Consider the following 19,362-nt stretch of genomic DNA (forward strand, 5'->3'; position numbering starts at 1 on the left):
AAATAAACATTGAAATAAAAAAAAGGGGGGGGGAGAGAGAAGGAAAAGGCTATACAGCATGATCTGCTGTACCTACAAACCAGACTGAATAATCACTAACGCTGTAGTACTAGAGGACCCAACAGGGAAAAAACAATGAGGCCATCAGAATGTTCTGTCTGCTCTTTACAGTTTTCACTAAGGTCCTATACACAGATGTTTGTAATACTGCTCTCTGTACACTCTAATATTTTTAATGTCCAAATGTAAATATTTAAAATGTTCAGTATTTTAAAAAATTAAGAAAATACCCACTTAAGGAAGAACGTCTTAGATCTCATTTGTTTCTGACTATTGTTTTAGGGTCTTTATAATCTATTATAATAATCAGAAACAACCAGGCCAAAAAAATTTGATATGGATTTGAAGATGAGGGAAATCCACAGTAATTTAATAATTGCTACATTCAAATCTTAACTTTTTTAAATTATGAGGAATTATAAATATGAAAGATTCAATAAAAATAAATATTCTACATATCAAAGGGATTCTCCAGCCTAAATAATAACGTTGCCCATCAACTAAAAGACTAATATTTGAAGTGCTTAACAACAAAATGCCCTGATTTAATAAACAAAATTCTGATAACCAAATCCTTTCTTTTTCCCAGGTCATGAAGGCAATTTTAAATTTATGGAAAACCAAAATAAGCTCTTATCATACAAAATTTCAAGATTAGTAAAAATGTGTTAATTTATTCTGAGCCCTATGGTCAAAGTTTTAATAAGATACGACTTGAATATTACCAAAATCACCACTGACATCGAATCTTCTGCTGCTAAGTTTGTTCTTTCCATTCTCGCTTTTGCTATCTCTTCACTCCTCCTCCCCCTCTGTTCTCTAACTATAGTATTGAACTTATATGATGTGATTATGGAATCAAAGTTTTAATCCCTGCTTTAAAGGTTTTAGACAGTGTGATAGTTAGGTTCAGGTGTCAATTTGGCCAGGTGAAGGTGTTGAGTTCTATTGCTGTGGACATGAGCTAATGGCATATGAAGCTCATCTGTTGCTGATTACATCTGCAGTCAGCTTTTGGTTTAATTGACTGGATGCTTAAATGAGAGAGTTCAACGTAGCACAGCCCAAACAGCTCAGCATACCTCATCTCAGCACTCACAGCTCAGCCCAGGCCTTTGGAGATGCAGAAAGGAATCATCCCAGGGAAAGCTGTTGAAACCCAGAGGCCTGGAGAGAAGGCCAGCTGAGATGGCCCTGTGCCTTCCCATGTAAGAAAGAACATCAGTTGAAAGCTGCCTTTCCTCTGAAAATCTAGGTTTTTAACTAAATAAATCCCCTTTTATTAAAAGCCAATCCATCTCTGGTATGTTGCATTCTGGCAGCTCTGGCAGACTAAAACACACAGTAAGATGATTTCTATTCCTGACTTCTAAAAAATTGTTTTTCAGTCATCTGACCTTTAATATAATGGATTTTTTTCAATGAATCAGTGCCATGATAAAGTGTTACATACAAACCACAGAATAACAAGTTCCACTATGGCTTTTGGAGTAAAATAACCATACCTTGGGCAATATAAAATTAACTTTATGGATTCCCCAATCTAGATTAAAAAATAGTCTTAGAATTCTGGGACTTATATCTAATGTACACTCTTCTTTCAAAAATTTGAATTTCTCTAAATAATTTTTTCATTAAATGTATAAAATATCTCATTGAACATCTTTTTAAAATGTTGGGAATTCAGCATTCAAATGGTAATTGTGATCTGACTTTGACCCTTCTATAGTTTTACTACTCATTTCCAGAATCCTCACTATTATAAATTATAATGAACAGCATTTTAAAATGTATGAATGTAAAGTTTTCTTCTCTTGTTGTAAGCTCTACCTGACAATGTGCTGCATTTAAAAAATACAAAGTAGGTTCGTAAACATAAGGAGAAAATACAATTTTAGAGTCCAGGCATTCACTGTTATGGGGGGAAAAAAGGCAGCCTTAAAAATCTAATAGAAATCTCCATAAGGAAATACAAAACTTAGATATAATTCACTGAATAGAGAACAACCACATTAAGGTACTTGTATTTTACCAAACAATATGTCTCTAGTGTTGTGAATCGCCACAATATGAAATTACTTAATACATGGCATTCCCCAGGATAGTAAGTCACCCTGGCATTTAACTGGTCTCTAGAAGGGACTTACAGAGAACAACTTTCCTTTAACAGTGATTCTAAGTTTACAATCCTTAGCAAGACAGCAGGGAAGAAGAGTGATGAAGAAGCTGACTTTATTAATGTGAAATAGGCACATAGATACTGGCCTGTCATATGCGGCAATCATAAAGTTGAGGAGGAGGCCGACGGACTGCTCCACAGCGATCTGATGAGTGGACGGGAGGCGTTTGTTCAGCTGGTAGTAGACGGATGAGATGATGGTTTCAAGGCGGGAGATACTAATTTCGGTGTTATGGTCCAGGGTATTAAGGCCATTATCTCGAAAGGCTTCAATCATATTCCAAATATCAACAAGATGAACTAAAAGCACAAAGAAAGTAAAATGTTAACGACTTTAAAGTATGGAACATCCTTCATAATAGGGCAATAGGGCACAGATTTATCTCTGTACATAGCAACCCTTACAATTCCTAATGACAGGAAATTCAAGAAAAAAGATCAAGCACTACTCTTAAGACTTCCAGACTTTTACTGATTTGCTAAATCACTTGGCATCACCTTATTATACTACACTGGCCTAGCACCTTCAACAACATTCTGTAACTCTAAACTCTACTCTCTAGAGACTAGAAATACAATTGGATTACATAAAACATTAATCTGCCTTAAAGACTACCCATACATCTGAACAATTTAAGGCAAAAATAAATTTCTTTTGCCTATTTTCTTCCTTATTTAAGAGATTTTGACTCAACTATAGATCACAAGCAAAATCCCAGTAGAATAGTATACTAATTACTTTATGGAAATTATACCTTAAAAAAGAAATGAAGGAAGAAAAAAGTCCCAGAAGAGTTCTTTGTTTTGTTTGTTTTTTAGTAGAACTTGACCAGCAGATGGCAAAAATTCATATAAAAATAAACATAAAGGACCAAAAATATCCCAGATAATCTTAAAAAGAAAACAGAACAAAGATGGTGGACTTGATTTATCTGATATCAAGACTTATTATTTGTAAATAAGACAGTCTGAGTATTGGCACAAGGATAGACAAACAAACCAATGTAACACAACAGAGTCCAAAAACATTCTCATATATGAACACTACTATGAACAGATATATATATGAACAGAAAACAACTGTTCATATTTCCTAATGAATATAAGGAGGAGATTCTCTAGAAGTGAGTAAAAGGAGGGTCTTTTCAACAACCAGTGTAGAACCAATCGAACACACATATGAAAAACTGAAACATGACCCCCGCTTATAATGTAAATCCATTAAAAACAAAACAAAACAAAACAGGTGGACTGTGAAACAAATGTAAAAGGTAACACAATGAAACTTTGGAACAATGCATCTTGTACTTTGTATTAGCTCAGGCCCTCATCACTCCACACTCCGGCTACTATTTCACAAAAACAATTACCAAAAGAATTATTAATATGGTAGTTGCTCTACAGACAATTTTATTTTCAAACTTCTGACCACAACCCATAGAAATACATATAAACCACAACACACACACTTCTTGATATATGAAAAGCAAATTTGAACAAAACCCTTTTTGGCCATACCACATGTGCAAGTTTGAATCTGTTGTATACCCCAGAAAAGCCTATGTTATTCTAATCCAATCTTGTTGGGGCAGACCTGTTGTTGGGTGGAACTTTTTGATTAGGTTGTTTCCTGGAGATGTAACCTGCCCATTCAAGATGGGTCTTAATCTGCTTGCTGGAGTCCTTTAAGGGAAAGACATTTTAGAGAGAGCTCAGAGCCAAGAGATGATAAGAGAGAAAGAAATGCCCACAAAGACATTTTAGAGATAAGGACCAGCAGACATTGCCATGTGTCTTCCATGTGACAGAAGAATCCCAGATCCCAGCAGCCTTTCCTCTGAGAAGGTATCCTCTTGTTGGTGCCTTAATTTGGACATTTTCAAGGACTCAGAATTGTAACTTGTAACTTAATAAATCCCTTTTGTAAAAGCCAATCCATTTCTGGTATATTGTATTCCAGCAACTTTAGCAAACTGAAATACCACATTAGCTGCATTCTGGTATTTTTTCACTTTTTTAATTTAATTGTTCTAAATTCTGGCTACAGTTCACCAAAATGATTTAATGAACCCAATAATGGGTCACAATCCGTAATATGAAAAACAGTGCTTTGAGAAACAAGAGAAGTAAGAGGTACAATTTCAGTCTAAGATGGTAAGACTTTTGGGAGAGAATTTTAAGCTAAGATTTTAAGACTTGACTGGGGAATAAGTCATCAGATGTAAAGTGACTTGCCCAAGGTCACTTGTTTATAACAAATGGCAAAACCAGGACTAAAATTAAGGTGGTTCAATTCTGAGGCTAATGTTCTTGCCATTATACAAAACAATTTCTCATTAAAACTACGTACATATATATATACAAAAATATATATGAGAAAAGTATAAATAATTGTCATAAGTTAATTCATTTTAATGGAAATCAAGAGAGGAAAGATATATATATATATATATGTTATGTGTGTGTTACATGTGTATATGTGTGTGTATTTTATAATCCATGAGCTAGCAATGATTTTTGGAAAAGGCTGATTCATAAATGTTATATTAAGCTTAATCAAGTATATTAATATTATTACACGTACTTTATAAGAACATTAATGATTTTCTTTTCCTCCAGAAGATGATAAATTGCATTAATTTTGTGTAAGACATTTCATTAATGAAAGTGACAAGGAGGAATCAGTTCTCTCTTTAAAAAGCATTAATACCATGTTATCCCACTCTATACTGTAGCTTGTTATTGATGGACACAAAGAAAATGACAAATCCTTTCCATTAAAAAGCCTACATACTGATGGACACTTAAGACAAAAATAATTCTATTAACATTACAACATGAGTATAAGATAATAAAATATTTTATTTTATATTACCGAGTGCTATATCCAGTTATCATAGGAATGAGCAGAAATGACTTACGGTTGCATCGTTTTTGTACAAATCGTAATTTGCAAGCTGTTCTGTAAGTTGATAGTCGTATGACATCAAAATTCTGAGCACCTGAAAAAAGAGTAAATAAAAACTGCTGTATTTACCATGTAATTTGTAAATGCTAGGACATGATTCCATTCTATTAGTGTCACCACAACCTATAATACATCACCTAGCCCTTTTTCTGATAAAACAAAAAGGGGGAAAGGAAAGGTTAGGGATTGTTCTAGTTTGCTAGCTGCCAGAATGCAACATACCAGAGATGGATTGGCTTTTAATAAAAGGGGATTTATTTTGTTAGTTTTTTCAGAGGAAAGGCAGCTAACTTTCCACTGAGGTTCTTTCTTACATGGGAAGGCACAGGAAGGTCTCTGCTGACCTTCTCTCCAGGCCCCTGGGTTCCAACAACTTTCCCCGGGGTGACTTCTTTCTGCATCTCCAAATACCTGGGCTGAGCTGAGAGTGCTGAGATGAGGAATGCCGAGCTGCCTAGGCTGTGCTACGTTGTGCTCTCTCATTTAAGCACCAGCCAATTAAGTGAAACATCATTCATTGCCGACTCCTAGCCGACTGCAGATGTAATTAGCAATAGATGAGATTCACGTACCATTGGCTCAAGCCCACAGCAACAGAACTAGGTGCCTTCACCTGGCCAAGTTGACAACTGAATCTAACTACCACAGGGACACTCTGCAGGCCTACATGCCAGGCACTACAGCAGGAGCTTTGCCCACACTGTCCCGTCTGCTGGCCTAAAAACGACTTGATTGAAGGAACTATATAAATGAGGAGGGCAGAGGTGGAGTGGGGAAAACCCTAGCCTAGATTCAGAAGGGTTGAATTCCAGTCTTGCCTGACCACCAGTCACAGAACATAACTGCAGCCATGTTATATAGCTCTTCTCAGCCTGTGACCTCACCTATAAAATGAGGGAACTGGACCAGTTGATCTCTAAGTTCTCTTTCCAGGTCTTTGGAAGCCTGTATTTCACCCAAAAGGCCACAGAAATATTTACAGACCAGTATTTTATGTGCTTCTAGTATCTTGCCACACCCTATCAAGCACTAGAGACCATTTCCCTCCACTTGAATCTGAGCAGGATGTTGTAACTACCTCAATGTATAGAACATGGCAGTCGTGATACTGCAAACTTCTGAAGATAGGTGATAGGAGGGAGTACAGCTTGCCCTACTTCCACTCTCTCAGGATGCCCTTTAAATCCAGGCACCATGTTGTAAGGAAACCTGAACTAGCCTATGTGGAGGGTTCACACAGAGAGGCTCATGTGGAGGGAAACTGAGTCCAAAGGCCAAAAGCCAGCATGGCTTGAAATGAGAAAAAAGATTGTTTTCAAGACTCATGTAATTTTAGGCCTTGCTTTGTTTACGATGGCTGCATATCATTACCTCTAAGCAATCATTTATTCATGCATTTTGTGGGTCTAGAAATAGAACAGCAACAAATATGGACAGCTTGACTTACATGATAGCCAAATACCTAACGTGTGAGCAAGTACGCCTTCAAATAATTCCAGCCCCAACCTTCAAGTCTTCCAACTGAGATCCCAAACATCTTGAAGCAAAGTCAAGCTGTCCATACTGGTTGTTGTTCTTTTCTCCATCACCTGGTTCTCACACAAAATGTTTGTCCTTCTATATAAAGATTATATAGTACTATTTTCTTTTTTTATAACAGCTTTACTGAAATATAATTCCCATATCACAAAACTCACCCTTTCTAAGTACACAATTTAATGGTCCTTAATATATTCACAGAGTTGTACAATCATCACTACAATCAATTTTAGAACAATTTCATTACCTCAAAAAGAAACTCGATACTTATTAGCAGTTGTTTTGTCCAATTTTTAATTGGGATACCTGTCTTTCTATTCTAGATTCCAGTCCCTTATATGACACATGACTGCAAATATTTTCTACTATTCTGTAGGTTGTCTTTTCACTTTCTTGAAGGTATCCATTGGAATGCAAAGATTTTTAATTTTGATGAAGTACATTTATCTATTTGTTCTTTTGTCATTTATACTTTTGATGTCATATTTAAGAAGGCTTTGCTATTCACCCAATATCAAAAGATCTACACCTACACTTTCTTCTAAGAGTTTTATAGTTTACCTCTTACCTTTAGGTCTTTGATCCATTGTGATAATTTTTAATACAGCATAAGAAAGGGTTCCACTTTCATTCTTTTACATGTGGATATCCAGCTGTCCCAGCACCATTTGTGGAGGAGACTATTTTTCTCCATTGAACTGTCTTGGAATGCTTGTCAAAAATCAATTGACCATAAATGAAGGGGTTAATTTTGGAATTTAAATTTTAGTCCATTGAGCTACATGTCTGTTTATGCCAGCACCACAGAATCTTGATTACTACACTTTTGTGGTAGTAAATTTCGAAATGGAGAAGTGTAAATACTTCAAATTGGTTCTTCTTTTTCCAGACTGTTTTGGCCTTTCTGGATCCCTTGCAATTATATATAATTTTAGAATCAGCTTATCAACTTCTGCAAAGGACCTAGCTGGGATTTTAATGGGAAATGTATTAAATAAGTAGATCAATCTAGGGAGTATTGCCATCTTAACAATATTAAGTATTCCAATCCATTAAACACAGGATATTTTTCCATTTACTAACTTCTTTCAATAATGCTTTGTACTTTTCAGAGTATAAATTTTACACTACTTTGGTTTAATTTGTTAAATCCTATCTTGTTCTATTCATTGAGCTTCTAAATAAGCTACTAGGCTCAACCTAATTAAACTATAACAATTAAATATTAAATGTTCAAAACCACACTAAAGGTTTTATGAATATGGACAAATTTTCAAAAGCATTTAATAAAAAGCCAGTTATTAAATCACTGCAGGAAATTTTAATGATTAGACATTTACTTTTATGAAATTTTCTGGGGAAATAAAGACAAAATTAATGTGGAAAGACTAACAAACAGAAAGATCACTAATCTGATTGATCAGATTTCAGGGCACCTATTAGCCATGTTTGCTAGCAGAAAAGTAACTAGATGAAAATGTTTGGTACCTGGTAAAACTCACTCTTTTCAGACTCTTTCTCCATTACAGTTAGTCATATTTGCATATTTTAAGAGATGAAATAGAAAAAATATCACATATCCAAAGTAACTAGTTTAGGAAATGGGAAATTCCATACATTCCTGCTCAATTCATCAAAAATCTCTACACTAAAGTTTTGAGTAGTAGTGAAGAATCAAATATAGCTCTGTTTTGCTTTGCTGCTATTATTTTTTAAAACAAATCCCTCAAAAACCCACTGGGAAAAGGGTACAAATAGAAGTGGGATGGCACAGGAAGGAGAAATTCTTGTGAGTCCTGGCTATAATATCACTAAAAATCTAACAGCACTCCAAATTCCAAAATCACTTCTGAAAAACAAGATATAAGTAACAACCTTTGGAATATTAAAATCTTATTATTCCAACATGCAACCAAACAAGTTCCAAAACTTCCCATGCAACTACTTTTTCTTAGAACAGTCATCTTTATTCCTGATTTCTATAAGAATAATCCTCATACATTTTCTTTAAGGATAGTATTCAGTTTATTTAATGTTTTTCCTATGGAAGCGTCAAACTGATTGCCTGATCAGAAAAGATAGTAGTTTGGCATATAAAAAAATAGCAGAGAAAGTCCCATTGACGAAACTTGAAATGATAAGTGTCCCTTTGTAGCTTCTGAAGTAGAAAATATTTACTTCATTTCATTACTTAAAATACAATAAATTGTAATTTTAAAGCTAGAGTTAAGACAAATATGTCTTAAGGTTTTCAGTAAGTGGTGAAAGGGAACTAAATAAATGCACAGAAATCTAGTCTCATTCAGAGTGCCCAGGGAAGCTCCTGGGCAGAGAGGGGCAATAAGAGGACATGAATACTCAAGAGGTACAAAAAATGACAGTAAAGGATGATAAAGCATTAAGCTTTTTTTCCCCTATCATGACTCTGCCAATTATGGAAATAAGATATGAATGTTATATAGTATAATCAAATCCCAAATAATACTAGAGTCAGACGGAAAGGCTTTATTTTGTTTTCTTAGATCAAAAGCTAATTTTGCCATGAGAAATACCACTACAGCAACAAAGAAAACTCTTGAGAATAGCACTGAACTATTTTTTAAAATCAACTACTTGCCAGTTGACCACGGTAGTAACATAAGGCATTCCAGGGTGTCATTCCCCCACAGGGACTTTGAACAACTATTAAAAACTGACAGTCATCTTCCTCAAACTCCAGAAAACAGTTCAAGGGTTACAATAACTGGGCAAGTAACAACTCAAGGAAACAAAGCTTTAAAAAAAAAATTAGAAGTTCCAAGTATACTTGCTATTCCATCCTTTGCTGGCTGCCTAGTATGGTGTGGGCTCCCATTGTGGATCCCCGGCTCTGTTCCGGAGGAAGCAGAATAATCCAATGCACACATCAGAGGTCCTGAATGTCTGTGCCAATGTATCAGTGGGCAGCATGAAAAACTGAAAAAGGAAGCTCATTTCTCCCTGGCCCTCCAAGAACCTGCTCCAGCAGGCAGAAGTAGCTTACTGACACATATAGCAAGTGTAAGTCTGAGCATCATGAGGCAACGGAGTACCAATTTTAGGGCACACAACAAAGTATGTGTATGAAGGGGGCAGAAGTCTATTCACAGGAAGTAAAGGGAGCATTTTAATCTCATAAATAAGGGAATTCCTAAGGCTCAGTGAGCAAAAAGCACTGGCCAAGATACAGCCTCAGAAAAGTCAGAGAGGACCCTGCACTTTATTTTCACCTCAGGCTGATCTTCACACAAGGGCTAAACTCTGAAGGAGAGCAACAGCCAAAGACACAGTTTGCAAACACCAAAAAAAGTATTTTTTGCATTAATTGGTATCATTTTGTTAGCTCTGGGCACTCAAGGGAATCTCTGTCTTATCACTAACTAGAAACAAACTACAGGAATAGAGAGCTCAGGGAATAAGTCTCAGAGTCAACATATTAAATATTAAAATGTAGAGTGTACAAAAATATTACAAGACAATCAAAGGAACATGAATTCCTATCTAAAGGAATAAAATAAAAATTCAGTAAACATAAAAAAAGAAGGCCAGACCTGGACATATTAGGCAAAGCATTTTTAAAAAAATAATCTCTATATGCTTAAAGGAGATAAAGGGAAGCACAGAGTAAGAACTGATGGAGAAAAGGGCCCAAGATGGCTGCTTAGCAAAGTGCGCGTTTTAGTTTGTCCTTCAGAACAACTACTAAATAATCAGAAACAGTACAGAACAGCTCCCGGAGCCATGACAGTAACCAGACACACAGCGTACCCCAGCCTGGACCGGCTGCGAGCCCCCCTGGAACCGTGAGTTCCCCAAGCCGCTGCGACCGGAGCTCGGAGCTCCTCCCCCACAGGCGGCTTCCCAGAGGGAATGGAAAGACTCTCTAACAGTAGCAGGGACTGAGTCCAACCAAGCACCAATTGTGGCATTAATTAACAAACTCTGACTACTAAAAACAGGTTCCCAATCAGGCGAACCTGGTCAAGGCGGAGGTCGCTTATTGGGCTAACCGAAAAAGAGGAAAGGGGACGAAACAGAGGTTTCTGTGGCTGTTTCTACGGAGGACTGACTGCCTTTGGAAGCAGCGGCAGGACTACTCAGGCTGCAACTGCCCCAGGAATAGGCAGAAACAGACTGCTTTCAGGGCTGTCTTCTGCGTGTGCCTTCCTCAGGGGAGGGGCAAATCCCAACTCAGGTGGAATCAGACCTCTCTCAAGGAATTCAGAACCCAGGACTCAGCAATTTGAAGCCATTAAAACCAGCCTACAACCTCTCCTCTGTCTCCACCACACCCCCAGCAGGGAGAGAAATCCAAACTAAAGGTGCCACAACATCTTTCGCTGGTGGGACCCGCAGGCAAACAAGCACCACATACTGGGCAGGATAAGAAAAACAGACCCCAGAGACTTCACAGAAAAGTCTTTTAACCTGCTGGATCTCACACTCAGGGAAAACCGATGCAGGTGACTCCTTCCCCCTGATAGGAGTCCAGTTTATTCTGGGAAAACCTGGCTGGAGAATATATTACCTACGTAGACCCTTCTAAGTGGTGGGGAGGGGAAAGTAACCTTACAAGCAGGGCAAGAAACAAGAAAACAAGAACTGAAAAATTATCCTCTGTTAAACAAAACCTAAGCTAGAGGTCCATAAAAACCTGAACTGAAGGTCAAAGAACAGATAGACAACAAACTCATTTAGCGAGAAAACCCTAGGCAAGAGAAGTGAAAGCAATCTCCAGAATAAACTAATTAAGATAATTAAATGTCTAGACACCAGCAAAAAAGAACAAATCACACCAGGAAAACTGAAGATATGTGCCAGTCAAAGGAACAAACCAATAGTCCAAATGAGATACAGGAGCTGAAACAATTAATTCAGAATATACGAACAGACATGGAAAACCTCATTCAAAACCAAATCAATGAATTGAGGGAGGATATGAAGAAGGCAAGGAATGAACAAAAAGAAGAAATGGAAAGTCTGAAAAAACAAATCACAGAATTTATGGGAATGAAAGGTACAGTAGAAGAGATGAAAAAAAACAATGGAAACCTACAATGGTAGATTTCAACAGACAGAAGTTAGGATTAGTGAACTGGAGGATGGAACATCTGAAATCCAAAAAGAAACAGAAACTATAGGGAAAAAAAATGGAAAACTACGAGCAGGGACTCAGGGGACTGAATGATGATATGAAGCGCACAAATATACGTGTTTTTGTGGGTGTCCCAGAAGCAGAAGAGAAGGGAAAAGGAGGAGAAAAACTAATGGAAGAAATTATCACTGAAAATTTCCCAACTCTTATGAAAGACCTAAAATTACAGATCCAAGAAGTGCAGCGCACCCCAAAGAGAAAAGATCCAAATAGACATTCTCGAAGACCCTTACTAGTCAGAATGTCAGAGGTCAAAGAGAAAGAGAGGATCTTGAAAGCAGCAAGAGAAAAGCAATCCATCACATACAAGGGAAACCCAATAAGACTATGTGTAGATTTCTCAGCAGAAAACCATGGAGGCGAGAAGACAGTGGGATGACATATTTAAGTTACTAAAAGAGAAAAAATGCCAGCCAAGACTCCTATATCCAGTAAAATTGTCCTTCAAAAATGAGGGAGAAATTAAAACATTCTCAGACAAAAAGTCACTGAGAGAATTTGTGACCAAGAGACCAGCTCTGCAAGAAATACTAAAGGGAACACTAGAGTCAGATACAAAAAGACAGAAGAGAGAGGCATGGAGAAAAGTGTAGAAAGAAGGAAAGTCAGATATGATATATATAATACAAAAGGCAAAATGTTAGAGGAAAATATTATCCAAACAGTAATAACTCTAAATGTTAATGGACTGAATTCCCCAATCAAAAGACATAGACTGGCAGAATGGATTAAAAAACAGGATCCTTCTATATGCTGTCTACAGGAAACACATCTTAGACCCAAAGATAAATATAGCTTGAAAGTGAAAGGTTTGGAAAAGATATTTCATGCAAATAACAACCAGAAAAGAGCAGGAGTGGCTATACTAATATCCAACAAATTAGACTTCAAATGTAAAACAGTTAAAAGAGACAAAGAAGGATACTATGTACTAATAAAAGGAACAATTCAACATGAAGACATAGCAATCATAAATATTTATGCACCGAACCAGAATGCCCCAAAATACATGAGGCAAACACTGCAAACACTTAAAAGGGAAATAGACACATCTACCATAATAGTTGGAGACTTCAATTCCCCACTCTCATCAATGGAAAGAACATCTACACAGAGGATCAATAAAGAAACAGAGAATTTGAATATTATAATAAATGAGCTAGACTTAACAGACATTTATAGGACATTACACCCCACAACAGCAGGATACACCTTTTTCTCAAGTGCTCATGGATCCTTCTCAAAGATAGACCATATGCTGGGTCACAAAGCAAGTCTCAACAAATTAAAAAAGATTGAAATCATACAAAACACTTTCTCAGATCATAAAGGAATGAAGGTGGAAATCAATAATAGGCAGAGCACCAGAAAATTCACAAATATGTGGAGGCTCAACAACACACTCTTAAAGAACTGATGGATACCAACAAAAGAATAGCTATCAACAATGAATAAAATGAGAAACTCAGTTGAGAGGTAAAAATTTAAAAAGGAATGAAACAAAAATACTGGTATTAAACACCACAATAACTGAAGTAAAAAATCACCTAGAGGGGCTCAAAAGCACATTGGAGCAAGCAGAAGAATTGGTAATCTCAAATACAAGTCAATTGGAATGATTCAGGCTAAGGAGCAGAAAGAAAAGATAATTTTTAAAAAAGTGAACAGACCAAAAGGCACATGAAGAGATGCTCGACTTCCCAGGCCACTAGAGAAATGAAAATCAAAACCACAATGAGATATCATCTCACACCCACCAGAATGGCCATTATCAACAAAACAGAAAATGACAAGTGCTGGAAAGGATGTGGAGAAAGAGGCACACTTATCCACTGTTAGTAGGAATGTCAAATGGTGCGACTGCTGTGGAAGGCATTTGGCAGTTCTTCAAAAAGGTGAATATAGAATTGCCATATGACCTGGCAATACCATTGCTAGGTATCTACTCAAAGGCCATAAGGGCAAAGACACAAACGGACATTTGCACATCAATGTTTACAGCAGCATTATTTATAATTGCAAAGAGATGGAAACAGCCAAAATGTCCATCAACAGACAAGTGGCTAAACAACTATGGATGGAATATTATGCAGCTGTAAGACAGAATAAAGTTATGAAGTATGTAACAACATAGATGGACCTTGAGGACATTATGCTGAGTGAGATTAGCCAAAAACAAAAAGACAAATACTACATGGTCTCACTGATATGAACTGACATTAGTGAATAAACTTGGAATATTTTGTTGATAACAGAGACCATCAGAAGATAGAAATAGGGTAAGATAATGGGTAATTGGAGCTGAAGGGATACAGACTAACAGGACTGAATACAAAAACTCAGAAATGGACAGCACAATACTACCTAACTGTAATACAATTATGTTAAAACACTGAATGAAGCTGCACGTGAGAATGATAGGGGGAGGAGGGCTGGGGGCATAAATGAAATCAGAAAGAAAGATGGATGATAAAAATTGAGATGGCATAAACTAGGAATGCCTAGAGTGTATAATGATAGTGACTAAATGTACAAATTTTAAAAATGTTTTTGCATGAGGAAGAACAAAGGAATGCCATTACTACAGGGTGCTGAAAACAGATGGTAGTTAATATTTTTAAATGTCACCTTATGTGTGAGACTAAAGCAAAAAATGTTTATTTGGTACAAAATTTATATTCTGACTAGTGTATTTCCTAATATAACTTATGTAGCTAGCTTGATTGAATACCATAAGTACTTGGAACCTTAGGTAGGACATGAGATTTTGTTGGTTTGTCTAGAGTGACGTCCCAATGAATCCCAGAGTGATTTGATCAGTGAGTGGAAAAGTATTTGCAAAGTCCCCTTCAGGGAATGGTAAGAATGGGGAAAAATTCATCTTCCCCAAGCTGAAGTCTTGATACTCGCACCAGCAGCGTGGACAACCAAAGCTATAGGCTAAGCCCCCAGTCTTGGGGTTTGTTCATATGAAACTTAACCCCACAAAGGATAGGTCAAGCCTACTTAAAATCAGGCCTAAGAGTCACCCCCAAGAGAACTTCTTTGTTGCTCAGATGTGGCCTCTCTCTCTCAGCGAACACGACAAGCAAACTCACTGCCCTTCCCATCTCTACATGGGACATGACTCCCAGGCGTGCAGACCTGCCTGGCAACATGGGACAGAAATCTTAGAATGAGCTGAGACTTGGCATCAAGGGACTGAGAAAACCTTCTCAACCAAAAGGGGGAAGAGTGAAATGAGGCAAAGTGTCAATGGCTGAGAGACTCCAAACAGAGTCGAGAGGTTATTCTGGTGGTTATTCTTATGCATTAAGTAGATATCACCTTATTATTCAAGATGTAATGGAGAGGCTGGAGGGAACTGCCTGAAAATGTAGAGCTGTGTTCCAGTAGCCATGTTTCTTGAGGATGATTGAATAATGATATAGCTCTCACAATGTGACTGTGTGACTATGAAAAACTTGTGTCTGATGCTCCTTTTATCTACCTGGTCAATAGATGAGTAGAAATTATGGAATAAAAATAAATAATAGGGGGGAAAAGTGAACGGAGCCTAAGAAACTTGTGGGACACCATCAGCATACAAATATATGCATTATGGGAGTCTGTGAAAGAAAAGAGGAAAAAGTCAGAATAAATTCTCAAAGAAATAATGGCAGAAAACATCCCAAGACATAAATGTACACATTAAAGACCAAGAAAACCCAAATAGGATAAACTCAAAGAGGGCTATGCCAAGATACATAGTAATCAAACTGTCAATGCCAATGAATGGAGAGAGTTCTTAAAGTTCAAGTGAAAAGCAACATGTTAGGAACAAGGGAGCCCTAATAAAACTGTCAATTTCTCATCAGAAACGATGGAGGGAAGAAGGTAATGGGATCAGATACTTAAATTACTTAAAGAAAACAATTACTAGTCAGGAATTTTATCCAATGAGACATTCTTTCAAAAAGAGAGAGAGAGATTAAGATATTTCCAGATAATCAAAAGCTGAGGGAGTTCTACACCATCAGACCTACCCAACAAGCAATACCAAATGGAGTTCTTCATACAAAAAAAGGAAAGGACACTATACAGTGGATCAAAACAGCATAAAGAAATAAAAACCTCTAGTAAAGGCAAGCCTGTGGGTAATTATAAATGCCAGTAATAGAGACTTCTGGAGAAGATGGCGGCTTAGTAAGGAGCGCGCGTCTTAGTTCCTCCTCCAGAACAACTACTAGATAACTAGAAACAGTACAGAATAGCTCCCAGAGCCGCAACAGAGACCAGACACACAGTGTACTGCAGTCTGGGACAGCTGGACCGGCTAGGAGACTCCACTGCGGTGAGGTCCCTGAGCGGCGCACGCTTCCCCAGGCCGCAGCAGCTGGTGGCCAGAGCCCCTCCCTCCCTCCTTTCCGGGCCAGCTGGGAACTATGGATCAGCGGTTCCCCAAGCCGCGGCGGCCGGCACCCCTTCCCCATGCGCGGCTTCCCGGGCCGGCTGGGAGCCTTGGATCAGCGGTTCCTCAAGCTGTGGCGTCCCTCCCACACACGCGGCTTCCTGGGCCAGTTGGGAGCCTCAGATCTGCGGTTCCCTAAGGCACGGCAGCCGGCGACCGGAGCCCCTCCCACACATGCGGCTTCCCGGGCCGGCTGGGAGCCTTGGATCAGGGGCTCTCCAAGCTGTGGCGCCCCTCCCACACATGCGGCTTCCCGGGCCGGCTGGGAGCCTCGGATCAGCGGTTCCCAAAGCCGCGGCGGGCGGCGACCGGACCCCTCCCACACACACGGCTTCCCGGGCCGGCTGGGAGCCTCGGATCAGCAGTTCCCCAAGCTGCGGCGGCCGGTGCCCCTCCCCCACAGGCGACTTCCCGGAGGGAAAGGAAAGAGTCTCCAACAGTAGTAGAGACTGAGCCCAACCTAACACCAATAGTGGCATTAATGAACAACTTCTGACTACTAAAAATAGGTCATCAACTCAGGTGAAACTGATCAAGGCGGAAGTCGCCTATTGGGCTAACTGAAAACGAAGAAAGGGGGCGAAACAGAGCCTTCTGCAGCTGTTTCTACGGAGGCTTGGTTGCCTCTGGGCTCAGCGCTAGGATTACACAGGTTGCAACTGCCCCGAATGCAGAAACAGGCTGCTTTCGGGGCTCTCTACCATCTGAACCTTCCCCGTGGGAGGGGTGAAATGCAACACAGGTGGAATCGCTCTCTCAAGGAATTCAGATCCCAGGACTTTACAATTTGAAGCCATTAAAACCAACCTACAACCTTTACTCTGTCTCCACCACACACCCAGCAGCGAGAGTCTTCCAAAGTTAAAGGAGCCACAACATCTTTTGCTTGTGGGACCCACAGACAGACAAGCACCACATACTGGGCAGGATAAGAAACAGAACCCAGAGACTTTACAGGAAAGTCTTTCAACCTGCTGGGTCCCACACTCAGGGAAATCTGACTAAATGCCCAGACACCAGCAAAAAATAACAAATCACACCAGGAAAATTGAAGATATGGCCCAGTCAAAGGAACAAACGAATAGCTCAAATGAGATACAGAGCTGAGACAACTAATTCTGAACATACGAACAGAAATGGAAAACCTCTTCAAAAACCAAATCAATAAATTGAAGGAGGACATGAAGAAGGCATGGGATGAACAAAAAGAAGAAATGGAAAGTCTGAAAAAACAAATCACATAACTTATGGGAATGAAAGATATAGTAGAAGAGATGAAAAAAACAATGGAAACCTACAATGGTAGATTTGAAGAGACAGAGGCTAGAATTAGTGATCTGGAGGATGGAACATCTGAAATCCAAAAAGAAACAGAAACTATAGGGAAAAGAATGGAAATTTGAGCAGGAGCTCAGGGAATTGAATGATAATATGAAGTGCACAAATATATGTGTTGTGGGTGTCCCAGAAGGAGAAGAGAAGGGAAAAGGAGGAGAAAAACTAATGGAAGAAATTATCACTGAAAATTTCCCAACTCTTATGAAAGACCTAAAATTACAGATCCAAGAAGTGCAGCGCACCCCAAAGAGAATAGATCCAAACAGGTCTTCTCTAAGATACTTACTAGTTAGAATGTCAGAGGTCAAAGAGAAAGAGTGGATCTTGAAAGCAGCAAGAGAAAAGCAATCCATCACATACAAGGGAAACCCAATAAGACTATGTGTTGATTTCTCAGCAGAAACCATGGAAGCAAGAAGACAGTGGGATGATATATTTAAATTACAAAAAGAGAAAAACTGCCAACCAAGACTTCTATACCCAGCAAAATTGTCCTTCAAAAATGAAGGAGAAATTAAAACATTTTCAGACAAAAAGTCACTGAGAGAATTTGTGACCAAGAGACCAGCTCTGCAAGAAATACTAAAGGGAGCACTAGAGTCAGATATGAAAAGACAGAAGAGAGAGGTATGGAGAAGAGTGCAGAAAGAAGGAAAATTAGATATGATATATATAATACAAAAGGCAAAATGGTAGAGGAAAGTATTACCCAAACAGTAATAACACTAAATGTTAATGTAATGAATTCCCCAATCAAAAACACAGACTGGCAGAATGGATTAAAAAACAGGATCTTTCTATATGCTGTCTACAGGAAACACATCTTAGACCCAAAGATAAACATAGACTGAAAGTGAAAGGTTGGGAAAAGATATTTCATGCAAATAACAACCAGAAAAGAGCAGGAGTAGCTATACTAATATCCAACAAACTAGACTTCAAATGTAAAACAGTTAAAAGACACAAAGAAGGATACTATCTACTAATAAAAGGAACAATTCAACAAGAAGACATAACAGTCATGAATATTTACGCACCAAATCAGAATGCCCCAAAATACGTGAGGAATACACTGCAATTACTGAAAAGGGAAATAGACACATCTACCATAATAGTTGGAGTCTTCAATTTGCCACTCTCATCAATGCACAGAACATCTAGACAGAGGATCAATAAAGAAACTGAGAATTTGAATATACATTAAATGAGCTACACTTAACAGACATTTATAGGACATTACAACCCACAACAGCAGGATACACCTTTTTCTCAAGTGCTCATGGATCATTCTCAAAGATAGACCATATGCTGGGTCACAAAGCAAGTTTCAACAAATTTAAAAAGATTGAAATCATACACAACACTTTCTCGGATCATAAAGGAATGAAGTTGGAAATCAATTATAGGCAGAGTGCCAGAAAATCCACAAATACGTGGAGGTTCAACAACACACTCTTAAACAAACAGTAGGTCAAGGAAGAAATTACAAGAGAAAATAGTAAATATCTCGAGGCGAATGAAAATGAAAACACAACATATCAAAACCTATGGAACGCAACAAAGGCAGTGCTAAGAGGGAAATTTATTGCCCTAAATGCCTATATCAGAAAAGAAGAAAGGGCAAAAATTCGAGAATTAACTGTCCACTTGGAAGA

At 38.3% G+C, this 19,362-nt stretch overlaps 1 protein-coding gene across 10 annotated transcripts in view; it reads right to left on the reverse strand.

Moving 5' to 3' along the window:
* Positions 1-19,362, reverse strand: part of DTNB (dystrobrevin beta) — a 445,692-nt gene that overhangs the window by 340,266 nt on the left and 86,064 nt on the right. For all 10 annotated transcript variants that reach the window (XM_077152324.1, XM_077152325.1, XM_077152323.1 and 7 more), the window contains exons 3-4: positions 5,161-5,241; positions 2,326-2,539 (exon numbers count right to left, since the gene is read on the reverse strand). In XM_077152324.1, the coding sequence (XP_077008439.1) occupies positions 2,326-2,539; positions 5,161-5,241 (295 nt within the window). The remainder of the gene's footprint in view (positions 1-2,325; positions 2,540-5,160; positions 5,242-19,362) is intronic.

This window comes from Tamandua tetradactyla, chromosome 3 (assembly GCF_023851605.1).
Source record: "Tamandua tetradactyla isolate mTamTet1 chromosome 3, mTamTet1.pri, whole genome shotgun sequence".
NCBI lineage: Eukaryota > Metazoa > Chordata > Mammalia > Pilosa > Myrmecophagidae > Tamandua > Tamandua tetradactyla.